The sequence below is a fragment of the Anomaloglossus baeobatrachus genome, chromosome 1 (genome assembly GCF_048569485.1).
Source record: "Anomaloglossus baeobatrachus isolate aAnoBae1 chromosome 1, aAnoBae1.hap1, whole genome shotgun sequence".
Classification (NCBI taxonomy): Eukaryota; Metazoa; Chordata; class Amphibia; order Anura; family Aromobatidae; genus Anomaloglossus; species Anomaloglossus baeobatrachus.
The window spans coordinates 324,398,800-324,415,397 of record NC_134353.1 but is presented as its reverse complement, the minus strand read 5'-3'; the positions used below and the strand labels follow the sequence as shown (position 1 = coordinate 324,415,397).

General features: G+C 41.9%; 1 protein-coding gene across 1 annotated transcript in view; it reads right to left on the bottom strand.

Moving 5' to 3' along the window:
- LOC142292280 (transmembrane protease serine 11G-like) overlaps positions 1 to 16,598 on the bottom strand; it is a 55,379-nt gene that overhangs the window by 11,348 nt on the left and 27,433 nt on the right. The window contains exons 4-7 of the mRNA XM_075337522.1: positions 16,095 to 16,162; positions 11,213 to 11,373; positions 7,512 to 7,550; positions 1,181 to 1,349 (exon numbers count right to left, since the gene is read on the bottom strand). Coding sequence (XP_075193637.1) covers positions 1,181 to 1,349; positions 7,512 to 7,550; positions 11,213 to 11,373; positions 16,095 to 16,162 — 437 coding nt within the window. The remainder of the gene's footprint in view (positions 1 to 1,180; positions 1,350 to 7,511; positions 7,551 to 11,212; positions 11,374 to 16,094; positions 16,163 to 16,598) is intronic.

The following is a 16,598-nucleotide window of genomic DNA, read 5'->3' as shown; positions in this document are numbered from 1 at the left end:
GTGACCATCGCCAGGTCCTGCATCCTGCAGGCATACGTGCCCGGGGAGACTGCATACACCCAGAGCGGCGGTACCGGGAGGAGGATCTGGGAGCGGGCATGGCACCGGGAGTCTGCAGACAGGTGAGTATGACTTTTTTTTTTCTACTGTTCACTTTTGATTTTGCAGCCGCTTCCACCTCCCGCCTGAACATGACGCCGCACGGCAGCATACATGCACAGGACGGGAGGTGGAAGCGGAGGTGACGGTACCGGGAGGATTCACGCTTCTGTGTTTACTGACAGAAGGAATCCTCTTCCTGTACATGTCACTTTACTACCCACCTCCTGCATTTATAGTTGCGTTTTTGGTCTTAGAAACGCACCAAAACGCAGCTAGGGTATGTGCGCATGTTGCGTTTTTTTACGCTGCGTTTTTGGCCGCTAAAAACGCACAAACGCACCTGCGTCGAAAAACGCATAAAAAAACGCATGCGTTTTTACCGCGATTTGGTGCGTTTTTTGGCTGCGTTTTTGATCTCTGCCTTTTGCTGCGTTTCCAATACATTGCATGGGCGGAAAACGCAGAAAAACGCAGGAAAGAATTGACATGTCCATTTTTTTTTTCAAGCTCAAAAACGCAGCTTAAAAAAACAGTTGTGTGCGGACAGCAAAAATGAAAACTCATAGACTTTGCTGGGGAAGCAAAGTCATGCAGTTTTGAGGCCAAAAACGCACCCGAAAAATGAGCAAAAACGCCGCGAAAAACGCACTGTGCGCACATAGCCCTATTTGCGTTTCTCATTGCGTCTTTCAACATCCCATTGCACTCAATGGATGAAAAGCACAGTGAAAAACGCGGGAATAATTGACATGCTGCGTTTTTGTGGCACCACAAAAACGCAGCTGAAAAAAAACGCTGTGTGCAGACAGCAAAAATGAAAACTCATAGACTTTGCTGGGGAAGCAAAGTCATGCAGTTTTCTGAGTAAAAACGCACCCGAAAACTGCGCAAAAACGCAGCGAAAAACGCACTGTGTGAACTTACCCTTATCCTGCACAGTCAGTGCAGCACAAAAGATTGCAGGCAAAATATGTGTAGAACATACAGAATATTCCTGTTTTTTTTTTTATCAAAAGCAAATAAAATTCTTTTCGCTCCAATAATAAATGCATTATATAGAATGGAGATGAGTACTTACTTATCAAAACAGTGAGCAGCAGTGAGGAGCCACGTATTGCTGATTAGTGATGCTCCACATCTATGGATCCCATTAAGGTGCAGACTGGCCTGCCAAGGCCATGACCCCGAAGATGCTGATTCACCTCCTACTATCCTGCTCAATACTGAAGGTCCTCCAACGCCACAGTCTGTTCAGAAGTTACCAAATATGATGTCAGGTAATGAATATAACATTTTAAAGCCTTATATTGCTTCAGACATACACAATCATAGGCCACGTGCACACGTTGAGTATTTGGGGAGGTTTTCACCTCAGTCTTTGTGACAAAAAACTAGGTATGGGCAAAAAAAATCCAGAAGTGGTGCCCGTGTTACTATAAGGCTGGAAACACATCTATGCGAGTAAAATCGGTCCGACTGGGCTGAAAAAAACTCGGCTGATTTTAGTTCACGTTAGGTCCGAGTGTAACGCAAGTGCAATGCTTTTTTTTTTTAATTTCATGACTTGCCTAGCGTGTGTAATGCGTGTGTAATGCGTAGGGGATCCGTTTTTACTATGTCATCTGCCATTCAGCTCTGCTACATGGCCGCTGACAGCAGACATAGATAGAGCTGCACGATCAGAATGAACTCGGGTGAACTTCACCTGACTTCATTGTCATGCCGCGGCTCTGTGTCGCATCCTGATTAGCGGTCACCCGTGATGGACTCACCGGTGACCGCTAATCCCCTGAGTGACTGAATTGAGCAGCACGATTAGCACTGCTGTCACTCAGGTTACATGCGGCTAGCTGTATTCTCCCCCCATGACCGCAACTCACATGTGACTTCATCGCTTTCACTCGGGCGACTTGCTGTCACTATTGGAGGATCCAGCGGTGGCCGCGAGTAACCTGAGTGACATCATCAGCTGATCGCGATACTCACCTCAGTTGCTGCGTGGAGCTGACAGGAGCGGCGGTGTCTTCTGCAGTTCCTGTCACCTTCATGTAGCAGAGCTGAGAGTGTTGCGGGACCTCCGTGGATTACGATGGACAAGGATGGGTTATTTGGGGACTTAATAAAGTGGTGAACGAGGGTCTTTGTTTTATTTTATTATTTCAAATAAAAGGATTTTTTAACTCTGTGTGTTTATTAACTTTAATTTACAGGTTAATCATTGCGGGTGTCTCATAGACGCCTGCAATGATTAATCTTGGACTTATTGGCAGCTATGGGCTGCTATTAACTCCTTATTACCCCGTTTGCCAACGCACCAGGGCAAATCGGGATGAGCGGGGTACTGTCCCAGAACAGTCGCATCTAATGGATGCGGCAATTTTGGGCAGCTGCTGGCTGATATTGTTAGGCTGGGGGGCTCCCAATAACGTGGAGCTCCCCATCCTGAGAATACCAGCCTTCAGCTGTATGGCTTTATCTGGCTGGTATTAAAATTGGGGGGGACCGCACACCGTTTTTTTTTATTTATTTTTTTTAAAGCACAGCATAGACACGCCCACCGGCTGCTGTGATTGGTTGCAGTGAGATAGCTGTCACTCATCGTGGGGGCGTGTCTGACTACAACCAATCATAGGTGCCGGTGGGCGTGGAAAGCAGGGAATACGAAATTGAATAATGAGCGGCCGGCTTTTTCAAAAGAGGAGAAGCCGCCAGAGCAGTGTGAATGCCGTGCAGCGCAGCGGCGGTGATCGGGGATCGGTGAGTATGAGAGAAGGGGGCAGAGGGATAGACCGACATGGACAGAGAGAGAGGGACAAAGATAGTGACCGACCGACAGACAGACCGATCGACAGAGAGAGAATAGAGACCGAGAGGGAGAGCCCGATTGACAGAGAATAGAGATTGACAGACATTGTGACACATCACTCGTTTCCAGTGTTTTAGGAAACATGCGAGAAATGTATTTAGAAAATCGGATGTCTCTAGGATGGTGTGAGTGCCGTCCCGTGACATCCGATTTTTTTACACGCTCCCACAGACTTGCATTGGAGAGACTCGCCGAGAAACTCGCAAAAAAGCAGCATGCTGCGATTTTTTTTCTCAGCCCGATTTGGACTGAGAAAAAAAAATTGCAAATGCGAGCTGAATCATTCACTAACATGTGTCCGATTCCAATGCGAGTTTTTCTCGCATTGCTCTACTGCGACAAACTCGCAAGTGAGAAGCAGCCCTAATACTTTTCCTCTGATTGTTCCTCTCCTAATTTGGGCTTATACTGAGGTAAAAACTCACCAAATTATGTGCACGGGGCCTTACAAATACTGAGGTAAAAACCTTACCAAATATTCAACGTGTGCACGTGGCCTTACAAATACTGAGGTAAAAACTCACCAAATAGTCAACGTGTGCATGTAGCCTTAGGCCTGAAAACACGTGCATGTCTCGAGGTCCGTTTTTCGGGAACGTGTTCCGTTTTTAATGTCCGTTTCTCCGGTACATGTGACATCAGTGTGATGGTGTATGCTTGCCGTGCGTGTGTGTTGAATGTCCGTGTATGCGTGAGATACGTACGTGTCATGTCCGTGTGCAGTCTGTATGCAGTCCGTGTGTCTTGAGCCGTTTCACCATTAAAAAAATAAAAAAGGCACATTGACCATACAGAAAGCACACGTACATGGTCCGTGTCACTTACGTGCAGATACGGACCCATTGACTTTAGCGGGTCAGTGTCTGCGTGATGCCAGAGAAATGCGGACATGTTATCCGGGCTAAAAAACGCACACACGTACAAACCACATGGACACACGTTCCGTGTGGTTTTACGTGTGTGTGCCTGTTACCATAGGGTAACATTGGTGCACGTGCCGCCGGTACTTGCAAAAACGTACCAAACACGTACCGGCGGCACGGATGTGTGTTGCAGGCCTTACAAATGCCTAGGATAAAAAAACTCACCAAATTTGTGCACATGGCCTTACAAATACTGAAGTAAAAACTCACCAAATAGTCAACGTGTGCACGTGGCCTTAAAGGGTTATTCCTAAAATCAAACATTATCCTCTATCCATGGGATAGGAGATAACTCACTGATCGCTGGGGAGGGGGATCTTTACAGTGGAGAGTATTCAGAGGGTACCAACCTCACATTTATGGCTTTAATTCAGGCTGTTTACCTATTGGCACTTTATCATGTAACACGCCTAATGGTGCTGATTGCTAAAATTATTTTGGTAGTTAAAAATGTAACAAAAATGCATCCTATAACCCCTGTAATTATATATGGCACTATTAGCATAGGCCTGTCCATATACTAGACCAGGGTTACCTAACCAGCGACAATGTATGGCGTGATACAGTCAGTGGCCACATGAGGGAGCCCTTGATTTATTAATGTTTGTATGAAGGAAAGGAGCGAAAGGAGGAGGAGGAGGAGGGAAAGAATGTGACTACTGATTAGTAACCAAAAGCAGTACTCGTAACAAGCAGTTAATGCTTAGATGGGCGGGTGTCAAGTATAATGGAAGTCAATGGAAAACTCCGGGAAATCTTCTAGAAAAATGCTCAAGTCTCCTATTAATTTCCATTATACTCGGATACTCGAGTCGTGCCCATCCAAGTATCAAACTGCTCATTATGTGTTTATGAGTACCGAGCATGGTAGTGGCCACTCATCACTAAATGTGACCTAATAAATATGTAAATTAATTGTATTATAAATTAAAACAAATATAGTAAAATAAGGAACTGGCAATATCCAATCTGATTGGTTGGACTGCTATAGAGAAATTGACTGTTGTCCCAAAATAGCCACAAATTTCACAAAAACTTCACATCAATTATTGAAATTAGGGAATTTCCTAGGAATAATGGCCCACCATGAATGTCACCCCTACTTGGCATCATGTGAATGGCAAGGTTTAAGATGTAATATAAATATCCATCATCCACCCTAATGATTGTTGCAATATCATACATAATTAGTTATGTTAATCTTAAACTGGAAGGTATTCCACCCCTTTTGTGGAATCATATCATTGGCACATATGAGATTAAGTATGATAGTGCAGCATAGATTAGATTACTCAATTAGCTTGTCATATAGATGCCAAACTCCTATTGCAGAGCTGTGTATAACAGACATGTGGTATCTGCCAGCACGAGTATGAGTAAGCTGGGTGATCGGCTGGCGTGCCACATGAAAACTGAGAGTGCGGATTTTAGTGCTGTATATTACATTGCACGTGCAGTATTTGCCAGCGTGAGGTAACCGGTGTGATGACTAATGCTTAATTTACACTATGAGATGATCATGAACCAACATTGTTACAAACACTCTTTTCACAATTATCTGTGTGAAATACTCTTTTGTGCATCATAAAAGATAACCATTCTTGGCAGCACATCATACTGGGTAAAAAGGATTCACACTGCCGAGGACAATGGCAGCTAATGCTCACTGAGAGATCTAGTGTAGATCGGTAGCAGTACATCCTTTTATCTTGGTCTGCCTCTGTAAATAGGACTCACACTGCCGAGGACAATGGCAGCCTATGCTCACTGAACGATCTAGTGTAGATCGGGAGCAGTACATCCTTTTATCTTGGTCTGACTCTGTAAATAGGACTCACACTGCCAAGGATAATGGCAGCCTATGCGCATTGAGTGATCTAGTGTAGATCGGTAGCAGTACATCTTTTATCTTGGTCTGCCTCTGTAAATAGGACTCACACTGCCAAGGATAATGGCAGCCTATGCTCACTGAGAGATCTAGTATAGATCGGTAACAGTACATCTTTTACAGTGGTCTGCCTATGTACACAGGACTTACACTGCCAAAGATAATGGCAGCCTATGCGCATTGAGCGATCTAGTGTAGATCGGTAGGTGTAGATGCTTTACTTTGGTCCGCCTGTGTAAATAGGACTCACACTGCCGAGGACAATGGCAGCCTATGCTCACTGAGAAATCTAGTGTATATCGGTAGCAGTACATCTTTTACTTTGGTCTGCCCTATGTAAACAGGGCTCACACTGCCAAGGATAATGGCAGCCTATGCTCACTGAGCGATCTAGTGTAGATCGTTAGGAGTGCATCCTTTACTTTGGTCTGCCTGTGTAAACATGCATTTAAACAACTGTTACGTGGTAAACGTTTATTCATATGCGGCTGTACCGTGCCACAGAACAGTCCGTATATACGGATTTTAAGTATGATGAATATATTGCTGGTTATTGATGCAGGCATCTCTTAGTATCGCCCTTATGACTGGCGCTGCACGATGGTGATTACATTGATTGTGAGAACATAGTGTGATACACGTTTTGCCATACTGCCCACTACTAAGGAGGGGATCAGCCATAAAGGCCGATGGTAGTCAGCTCCTTGCCATGCTGCTTCTGTGTGCTAAACAACGATCACTACCATAGAGTGCCAGTCATAAAAGTGATACTAGGAAGTGCCAGTCACAATATCTAGTACTGCACTCATCAATAAAACCCCAATTCATCAAGACGGGGCTTTTTTATGTAATTATTGAAGAAGGAGCATGCTGAAGTTAGAAGTTTCCGCTTCATTAGGAGGTGCATGCACCTCCGTGGGCACCTCGCCATAAATCTTACTCTAGTCGGTAACTGAAGTTAGATTTGCAGTGCAATGAACGTGATGGCTCATTGTGAATTTAACAAGTAGGGGTTGCTAAATTCTGGCCACTTTGTCCCAGCTGGGCAAAAATGGCATAAGACCATCAAAAGTCGCAAACTGTTAGCGCAGCCTTGCATTGAACAAAATTTTGCAAATTTTTCAAAGCTTTTTACAGAAGGATTCTGGCGTAAAAGCTTTGATAAATCAGGGCCTTAGTCTCTATGTGGCACACCAGCCAATCACCTAGCTTACTCATGCTGGCATATACCACGTCAGAGCTCTGCAATGGGAGGTTGGCAGCTATATGGCAAACTAATTCACCAATCTAACCTATGCTGCGCAATCAAAATTAATCAAGCAGTTAGAAAGTGTAGTGAGGGGACGGTAGAGACTTTTATTAAAATATAGTAGTAAAGCAATTAGATTATTACATTAAATAGATAGCATTTAGGATTAACCCAATGTTCGTTTCGGACCAGTCCTTTTCTGTTTCAGTTTTATATAGACAAAAAAAGCTGTTTCTTCATGTATGAGAACAAGAAAGAAGAATGTGCTTTCCACATCCGTACACACATTATAAAAGGTGCATGGGAAGGAGGATCAGACTAGGTAAGACCTTGACTGAATCACATCATATCAACTTACAGTATATTGTCTCAGTTGTCAAAAAAAAGATGGAAAAGAACATGTAAAATATTTTATAATAAATAATGTATCCTAAATGTATTATAAGCATAGCAATGGATGTAAATGAGGTTGCAGCATCTTACCATAATAGAGAAGGTTTTCTGCCTTCTCGACTGGGATTTCTAATAGGAAAGAGTAACATATCTTTTAGCAAAAGTTCTCTCAAACAATTTTAAACATACTACATATTATTTCTTACATATCTTTAGAGGTTATTCAACGTGACCTTAGGGACCCCAGCTAACCAGCCCTGAGGATAGGCTAGAGCCTTACAATCCCCGATGATCCATTTAAACTAGTCATACACAATAAATTTAAAGTATACCCCTCAACGCTGAAATTACAACACTAAGAAAAAAGGTTGTCACAATACAGGATGGATAGACATGATAATGATAGCAAAATATGAAAAAAAATGGAAACAAAACTTTCTAAACATCTCAATTTAGTCAGTATCGAGTACGAGTGCCACGTGTAGAAATAGTTGTTCTTACACACCTTGGCATGCTATCAGCGAGGATAATAATGGTTGTATGAAGAATATTCTGCCACGCTAAATGCACTTGGGCATGTAAATCATCAAGAGCCACTGCTGGCAGCTCCCTTTACAAATGCAGATCAGTGATAATTAAAAACAGCTCCTGGGATGCTTTGTAGAAATGACCGCACCACTGGTTACACAAATGATACGTTCTGTACAGCTAGTGTATTTTTGCATGTGGTGCTCATACTCAATACTAAATAAATTGAGAAGTTTTAAACATTTTGTTTTATGTTTAACATATCATTAAAATGTCTATCCATCCTGTGGTTTCCATAATCCCATGACTCTTCCTTCTTGGTTTTGAAATTTCAATTTTGAGAAGTGGCTTTACGTAAAATATGTTTACCACTGTTTCTCCTCTGTGGTTGGGATTCAATGCAATGGCTGATCATGACTACTGCTGCCCCATTCACATCTATGGGACTGATGTCAACATCTGAGCACTGTGTTGCCTTGTTGTTTCATAGAGAGTGAATGGAGTGGCAGAATTCATCTGTGATTATGCCACTCCATATTATCCCTATGCAGTGAGAAAAACGGGGAGCTCAGCCGACAGCAGCAGATGTTGGGTGAAATGTGTCCAATCTTTTGGAAGCTTATTTCCCTTACCCCATGCAATAAACATGTAAGCCACTTCATGTGTATTGTAGTTAGCCTTTTAGTATTTGGCTGACAGCTTTCTAACATGTTGACCATTTTTACATATTACATATGCTGTCCCTGCGGTATAGACAGGTGACAATTGGTGGGCAGGAGCCAGGTTGTTGGGTAGTTGAGAGGTCCTAAAGCCGACCTTAGGCATAATACAGGCTTAGAAGATTTAATAGGTTACATTTCCTTTGTTTTTTAACACATACCATTGAGGAGCTAATGACTATAGGAGTGTGAATTGTGGTAATTTCCTCATACTATATATAATGTAATCATCTGCTATAAACAGATATTTAAATGACTTAATAGAAAACAAGGGTGTCTGGTCACCAGGCATGTGTCATCATACATGTGCACATGTGCCATTACGAAATGCAGGAAATGAGACATCGATTCGCCACCTGTGTCATCTGAGGTTTGCTTTAACAGGAGCAGACAACCATTCCTATATTGCTGTGTGCTGCAATGTATATCCTGGTGTCATTAGTGCCAACAGTTCTTCTGGTGAAGGACAGAATGAGAACCATTTTTACATTCACTTTGCAATTTATGATGAAGAGAACCAACCTTTTAATGGAAATGTTGTACTGTACATGAGCACGGTATTGCTTTAAATTTTTTGGATAGGCTCGGCGAATGCTAAGATAATGTCGATTATAAGATGATCATTATAAACAACTAGCTGTAGTACCCGGAGTTGCCGAGGATAGTAACTAAGTGTCTCTCCCACTCTCTGTCTCCCTGTCTGTCTCCCTCTCTGCCTGTCTCCCTCTCTATCTGTCTCCCTTGCTGTCTCTGTCTGTCTCTGTGTGTCTGTCTGTGTGTCTGTTTCTGTGTGTGCATGTGTGTCTCTGTATGTTTGTCTCTGTGTCTATGTGTCTCTGTGTGTCTGGGTCTCTGTGTGTCTCTCTGTCTCTGTGTGTCTCTGTGTTTCTCTGTCTCTATGTGTCTCTGTGTGTCTCTGTGTGCCTCTGTCTCTGTGTGTCTCTATCTCTGTGTGTCTCTGTCTCTGTGTGTGTGTGTGTGTGTGTGTGTGTGTGTGTGTGTGTGTGTGTGTGTCTCTGTGTGTCTCTGTCTCTGTGTGTCTCTGTCTCTACGGAAATCATATTACTTCACACATAAAAGTTTTTTATACTAAGAATGTCCTTTGTTGCCTATAGCATCCAAACAGAGCTCCTATTAATGTCCTGTAGCTCCCAGCCGCATTAACTTTAATGTAAGCAGGTTTTTTAGTGAATAACTAAAGCACGGGGTTAAATTTCCCCCTCAGAACATAGTCTATGATGTTCCCTGAGTCACATGAGACGTCTGTGCAAAATTTCATGATTGTAAATGCGACGATGTGGAATCCTTTAGGGGACATACACACATACATACATACATAAATATACTCAGCTTTATACAGAATACTAACTGTAGTACCCGAGGATTGCCCGGGATAGTAACTGTCTCTCTTTCTCTCTTCGAGTTTCTGTCTGTCTCTGTCTGTCTGTCTCTGTGTGTCTGTCTCTGTCTGTCTGTATCAGTCTCTCTGTCTGTCTCTGTATCACTATCTCTGTGTCTGTCTGTCTGTCTCTCTCTATCTTTGTGTCTGTCTGTGTCTGTCTGTCATTCTCTGTCTGTCAGTCTCTTTCCTCGTCTGACTCGTTCCAGGTCCGTGTCTTTCCCCGTATGTCTCTTTCCCCGTATGTCTCTTTCTCCATATGTCTCTTTTCCCGTCTGTCTCATTCCAGGTCTGTCTCTTTTCCTGTCTCTTTACTTGTCTGTCTCTTTCCTTGTCTCTTTCCTTGTCTCTGTCTCTTTTCCCGTCTGTCTCTTTCCCAGTCTGTCTCTTTCCCTATCTCTTTCCTTGTCTGTCTCTTTGCCTGTCTCTTTCCCTGTCTGCCTGTCTCTTTCCCTGTCTGGCTTTCTCTTTCCCTGTCTGTCTCTCTGTCTGTCTCTTTCCCTGTCTGCCTGTGTCTGTCTGCCTGTGTCTGTCTCTTTGACTGTTTGACTGTCTGTCTGTCTCTCTCTGTCTCTTTCGGTCTCTCTCTATCCGTCTTCCCACTGACATCTTATTACCTCACACATAAGATTCTTATACTAGCAATTTATTTTGTTCCTATAGCAGCCACTCACAGCTCCTATTAATAACCTAATAGCTCGCAGGTCCATTGACTTTAATGGAGGCAGGATTTTTGGAGAGTAACTGTAAAGCGTGGGGTTAAATTTTCCCGTCTAAACATAGTCTATGATGTTCCCTGGGTCATATGGAGTGTCTGTGCAAAATGTTGTGTTGTAAATGCGACGGTGCTGATTCCTTTAGCGGACATACATACATACATACACACATACACTCAGCTTTCCTGTATATATTAGATTAGATGTAATTTCTTTTTATACCTATGATCCATTCGTCGTAGGCAGATCATGTCTTTATGCCACCAGATGAACATCAAATATTGTTATGCATGTGTAATATATCACTTAATCAATTCTAAACACTCCTCTTTTTTTGTGTTACCCTGTAATGTCTGATATTGTTTGTACAGGGCTGCAGAATGTGTTGGCACTATATAAATAAAATAATCATTATTGTTGACGTCTTACCTGACAACTGAATGGAGCTTTTGTCAATGTCAAACTTTGAACCCGAAGCATTAATTAAATTGTCATAGAAAATTTTCTGAACAGAAGCTGATGAAAATGATTTGCTGTCAGCATTCGGAACTTCAAACAGAATGATAACCTCTGGTATAATACTCCCAGGGCTGCAAAGCATGATATTCAATTCATTATATTAACTCAATATTTTAAAACAACAGGAAAAATTTGCCTCAACATAAAACCACATTTGCATTCATTATAAAAAACTTTTGGCCAAGTGAGTGTATGGCCAATTCTATTTTGTATGACCGACTTACGGTATGTCACAAAAGTGAGTACACCTCTCACATTTTTGTAAATACTCTATTATACCTTTTCATGAGACAACACTGAAGATATGACACTTTGATATAATGTAAAGTAGCCATTGTACAGCTTGTATAACAGTGTAAATTTGGTGTGCCCTGTAAATAACTCAACACACAGCCGGCCATTAATGTAAAAACACCTGGCAACAAAAGCAAATTCACACGTACTGTAAGTGAAAATGTCCAAATTGTGCCCAATTAGCCATTTAACCCTTCCCATTTTCATTGTGACTCATTAGTGTTACAAGTTCTCAAGTGAGGATGAGGATGAGGAGCAGGTGTATTAAATTTGGTGCAATCGCTCACACATATTTTCATTCTAGTCACTGGAAGTTCAACATGGCATCTCATGTCAAAGAATTCTTTGAGGATCTGAAAAAAGAATTGTTCCTCTACATAAAGATGCCTAAGATATAAGAAGATTGCCAATAACCTGAAACTGAGTTGCAGAACAGAGGCCAAGACCATACAGCGGTCTAACAAGGCAGGTTCCACTCAGAACAGGCCTCACCATGGTCGGCTAAAGAAGTTGAGTGCTCATGCTCAGGGTAATATCCAGAGGTTGTCTTTTCAAAATAGGTGTATGTCTGCTGCCCACATTGGTGCAGAGGTTAAAGAGGTGTAGGGTGTATCAGCCTGTCAGTGTTGAGACCATATGCCACACACTGCATCAAATTTGGTAATAATGGTGGTTATCCCAAAAGGAAGCCTCTTCTAAATATAATGCTTTAGAAAGCCCAAAAACAGTTTGCTGAAGGCAAGTAGACTTAGAACATTATGGATTACTGGAACCATATCCTGTGCGCTAATGAGACCAAGATAGCCTTTTTTGGTTCCGATGGTGTGAAGCGTGTGTGGCAGCAACCAGGTGAGGAGTACAAAGACTAGTGTGTTTTGCCTACAGTCAAACATGGTGGTGGAAGAGGTTATGGTTTTAGGCTGCATGAGTGCTGCCGGCTATGAGGAGCTACAGTTCATTGAGGGAACCATGAATCCCAATATGTACTGTGACATACTGAAACAAGAGCATGATCCCCTCACTTCGGAAACTGGGCTGCAGGGCAGTATTTTAACATGATAATTACCGAGCTGTACACTGACTACTTTACATTGTATCAAAGTGTCATATCTTCAGTGTTGTCCCATGAAAAGATGTAATAAAATATTTACAAGAATGTACTCACTTTTGTGACACTGTATGAGCGAAATCACTTCTTTACATCCTTTCTAAGTTCCACATAACTTGCCACAGCTACTTTTATTTAAGATTAATCATTTATCAGCTTTTACACATCACATAATTCATTTTTTATATTTCCAGTGTGTCAGACCTCTTCTTTCCCAATTATCTTGTGTGCCATACTACTCCTTCCCTGGCCCTACTATGTGCAATACCAGCTTTTCCTTAGCTGTGCTAGAATGGGTTTTAGTCACATTAAAGTAAATGGTTAACCAAGCATTCTTCTGTTCTGGCAGATTATAAGGCAAAGTTGAAGAAGAATGGACAGCTTAGAGAGAATCTTTTACCGGTTTTAGCATGTTAAACTGGCCACATCATGGAATAATAGCTGTAAAACTGAATAAAACATTTTTTTTATTTTTTAATTTATAACAGAGATATTAGCAGTTAGTGTTTGTTATAATTTATGATAAGCCCAATAGTTCATTATCTGAGATTCTTCATGGGGGTGTGTACTTTTTCCCCTGCATAACAGTGATCAATAATAAACAAGAGGCATGATGCACTGGATAAAAGCATAGCCCTACTTACAGCCCTGATCTATGCAGCTACTGTATAGAGAACAGAACTGAATGTGATTACAAACACCTCCAACTTTCATCTCATGGCAGTGTGGAGGGAGGGGCAAATGATGTTAGAGTAGAGGTACAAAGGTATTCATTTGAAATGACAGACAGCTGTTTTCTAATCCTCTCCCCCCACACTGACTGTCATCAGTTGAAAGCTTGAGGTGTTTGTAATAGTTCTGTCATGAGATGCAAGCTACAAATGTTTAAATTCATTGTTTCTCTTTACTATATGGTATCTAAACAGATCAGGGCTGTGAACAGGGCTGTCTATCGTTACATCTCATAGGCGAAAGCATTTTCTTTTGACCTTCTGTGGGCATTTTCTTTTTATCAGTTGCATGACCCCTCCCACTATCGACTGGCAAATTATCAAAGACCTCCAAGAATAAGACGTGTGAAAAACTGCAAGCTGAGACAAATAATCAATCTAACAAAAAAATACAGCTGCACTCTGAAATGCTCCAATATGTAAATATTGAATACATGAAATTGAAATAGTATTACTGCTATAGATACTATATTAAAAAAGAGGTACTCAGTGCACAAATTGGCCAATTCATGAAAGCCCATCATTCAGTGACACAGTGTACCCCTTTGTTGGGACTCTAACCCTGTATGTTTCTACCCAGGCTGCAAGCCTACAATTTTAAGTGCAGGCAGGATCCAGCTATTCCAATTTCATGTATTAAGTGTTTATCTATTATAGAATTTCAGAGTGCAGCTATAATGTTTTGGTAATATTGACTGGCTGTCTCAGCTTGCACCTGTTCACACTTTTCTTGGAGGTTCTAGAGTTTCTTAATATTTGTAGTACTCTCCCTTCTGACTGAGCACTCCTCCCATCAGCTTCGGGCTTTTTTAACTAGTGCTGGATCCGGCTTGCCCTTCAAATAGTAGGCTTTCAGCCCGGGTAGAAGCACATAAAGTTAGGGTCCCAACAAAATGGTATGCCTTGTCGCTGGCTGTTGGGCTCATTTTTTAACATAGTTCCTGTAATGCTATTCCAATGTCATATATTCAATGTTCACATAATATAGCATTTCAGAGTGCAGCTGTATTTTTTGGGTTATGATTGGACAATGTCATATAGTGGAAAAAAGCACATGCATGACCCCAGAGAAGAATCTCTGCTAACAGCTCCTTGGACTTATCATAAATTATAACCTAAACTTTACAAGTGAATAGCTCCACAATGTAGATGAAAAATGTAAAATAAAATTACATTTTATTCAGCTCTGCATACACTGTTCTATGCTGTGGCTAATTTAACATACTAAAACTGGATAAAGCCCCTCTTTAAAGGGAACCTGTCAGGTTCAATATTCCCACAGAGCCATGTGCAGTTCAGGTTGCATATTGCTATTCCCTGCCTAACCATCCCTGTATACACTAGCATAGTTAAAGAGATCCTTAGAAGCAGTATTTCTAAAGATCTTTTATCATATGCTAATGAGGGTGAGGACTAGTCCACTGGGTGTTAGTTCTCCTGGCTAGTCGGCCCCGTTAGCATGTTAGCATGCCCCTGTGGGCATACTAACATGCTAATGAATGCATAGTGTCAGAGGATGATCTCACTCCCCTCTCCACTGCCATCATGTCCGACGCTGGATTTCGGCTCAGTACACATGATCCCGGACTTACAGTCATGCTCACTACTTCAATTTGAAGCCAGTACGCGTACACCTGGCTTCATAGTTCGTATGACCGAAACTCCGGGGCCATGAGCCGAAATTCAGCGTCGGGTGTCAATGGCAGCGGAGAGGTGAGTGAGATCATGTTCTGATGCTGCGCATTCATTACCATGTTAGCACACCCACAGGGGTGTACTAACATGCTAATGGAGGCGAATGGCAAGGGAAACTAATGCCCAGGAGACTAGTCCCCTCGCTCATTAGCATACGATAAAAGATCCTTAGAAATACTCTTTCTAAAGATCTCTTTATCTATACTTCTAGATACAGGCACGGTTAGGGACGGTCACGTCGTAAGTGCCGCACATCCGGCATCGTAAGGTACATTGCAGTGTGTAACAGCTACGTGCGATTGCGATTGAATGGTAAAACGTTCATTGCACGCACGTCGTTCATTCCTCATGAATTGACCGTCAGATTGTTCATCGTACCCGGGGTAGCACACATCGCAGTGTGTGACACCCCAGGAACAATGAAGAGATCTTACCTGCATCCCGCGGCTCCCGGCCAGCTATGCGGAAGGAAGTGGGCGGGATATTTATGTAGGTCATATAGACGGGTAAGTACGTGTGACGCGGGGTTCCTCGTATGTGCGGCACATTCAACAAATTGAACGTGTCGCACATACGATGGGGGCGGTTACGATCGCATACGATATCGTATGCTGAATCGTAAGGTGTAAAGCAGGCTTTAGTCTTATCGTTATGTTAGACAAGCTTGGACCATGGATGTTAAGAGGTTTATTTTTTATTCCTGTTGTGCTCATACATATCAAGAAAAAAACCTTCCAGGACTCAAGTGCAATAAGCAGCTATTATGCACCTGACCAATTCAATAGAACAGGTGCTTGATATCTACTCACACTTGAGACCTAGCAAGTATTATCCTGGTAGGTATCAGTCCCTCCCAAAAAGAAAGTGAACAGAGCAGGAATAACCTTTCACTGCGAAATTAAAAAGAAATATGTGTTCTATTTTAGCTCAGTCTTTTTATTTATCAAGTCAAGGAACTGCTTACCTAAAGCTGGTTACTTTGGACATATTGTATTGAGCCTTCAGTGCTGAGTTCTTAAATGATTCTCTTATCTATGACCATAAAAATAAGAAATAATGTTTTGTAAATTAAAAAAATTCAAACATTAAAATGATTTGTATACGATTAGAAAACTAGCTTTCTTCCAGAAACTGCTCAAATTTTATCCGTAACAAGTGTGTAGTATTGGTGCTCATCTATGCATTTTAAGGCTAGAACCAGTCATCCAAGAGTGGTGATGTTCCGGGAAAAAAAGCAACCATATATTTTCCAGATCATATACACAATGCATTTTTACTTATAGTGTAAGTTATGTAACATTCTTTTGTATCTCACCATCACAATAAATAAAGTCTAAAAATTCTGCACCACTAAACAAAGCTCAACTCGTCATTGCCGGCAGAAAACACAAAGTGTACATTAGAGTTTTTCATTTATTGATTTATTCACTAGAGAAACTTTGAGTAAGCAAGCACTAATACCTACGCC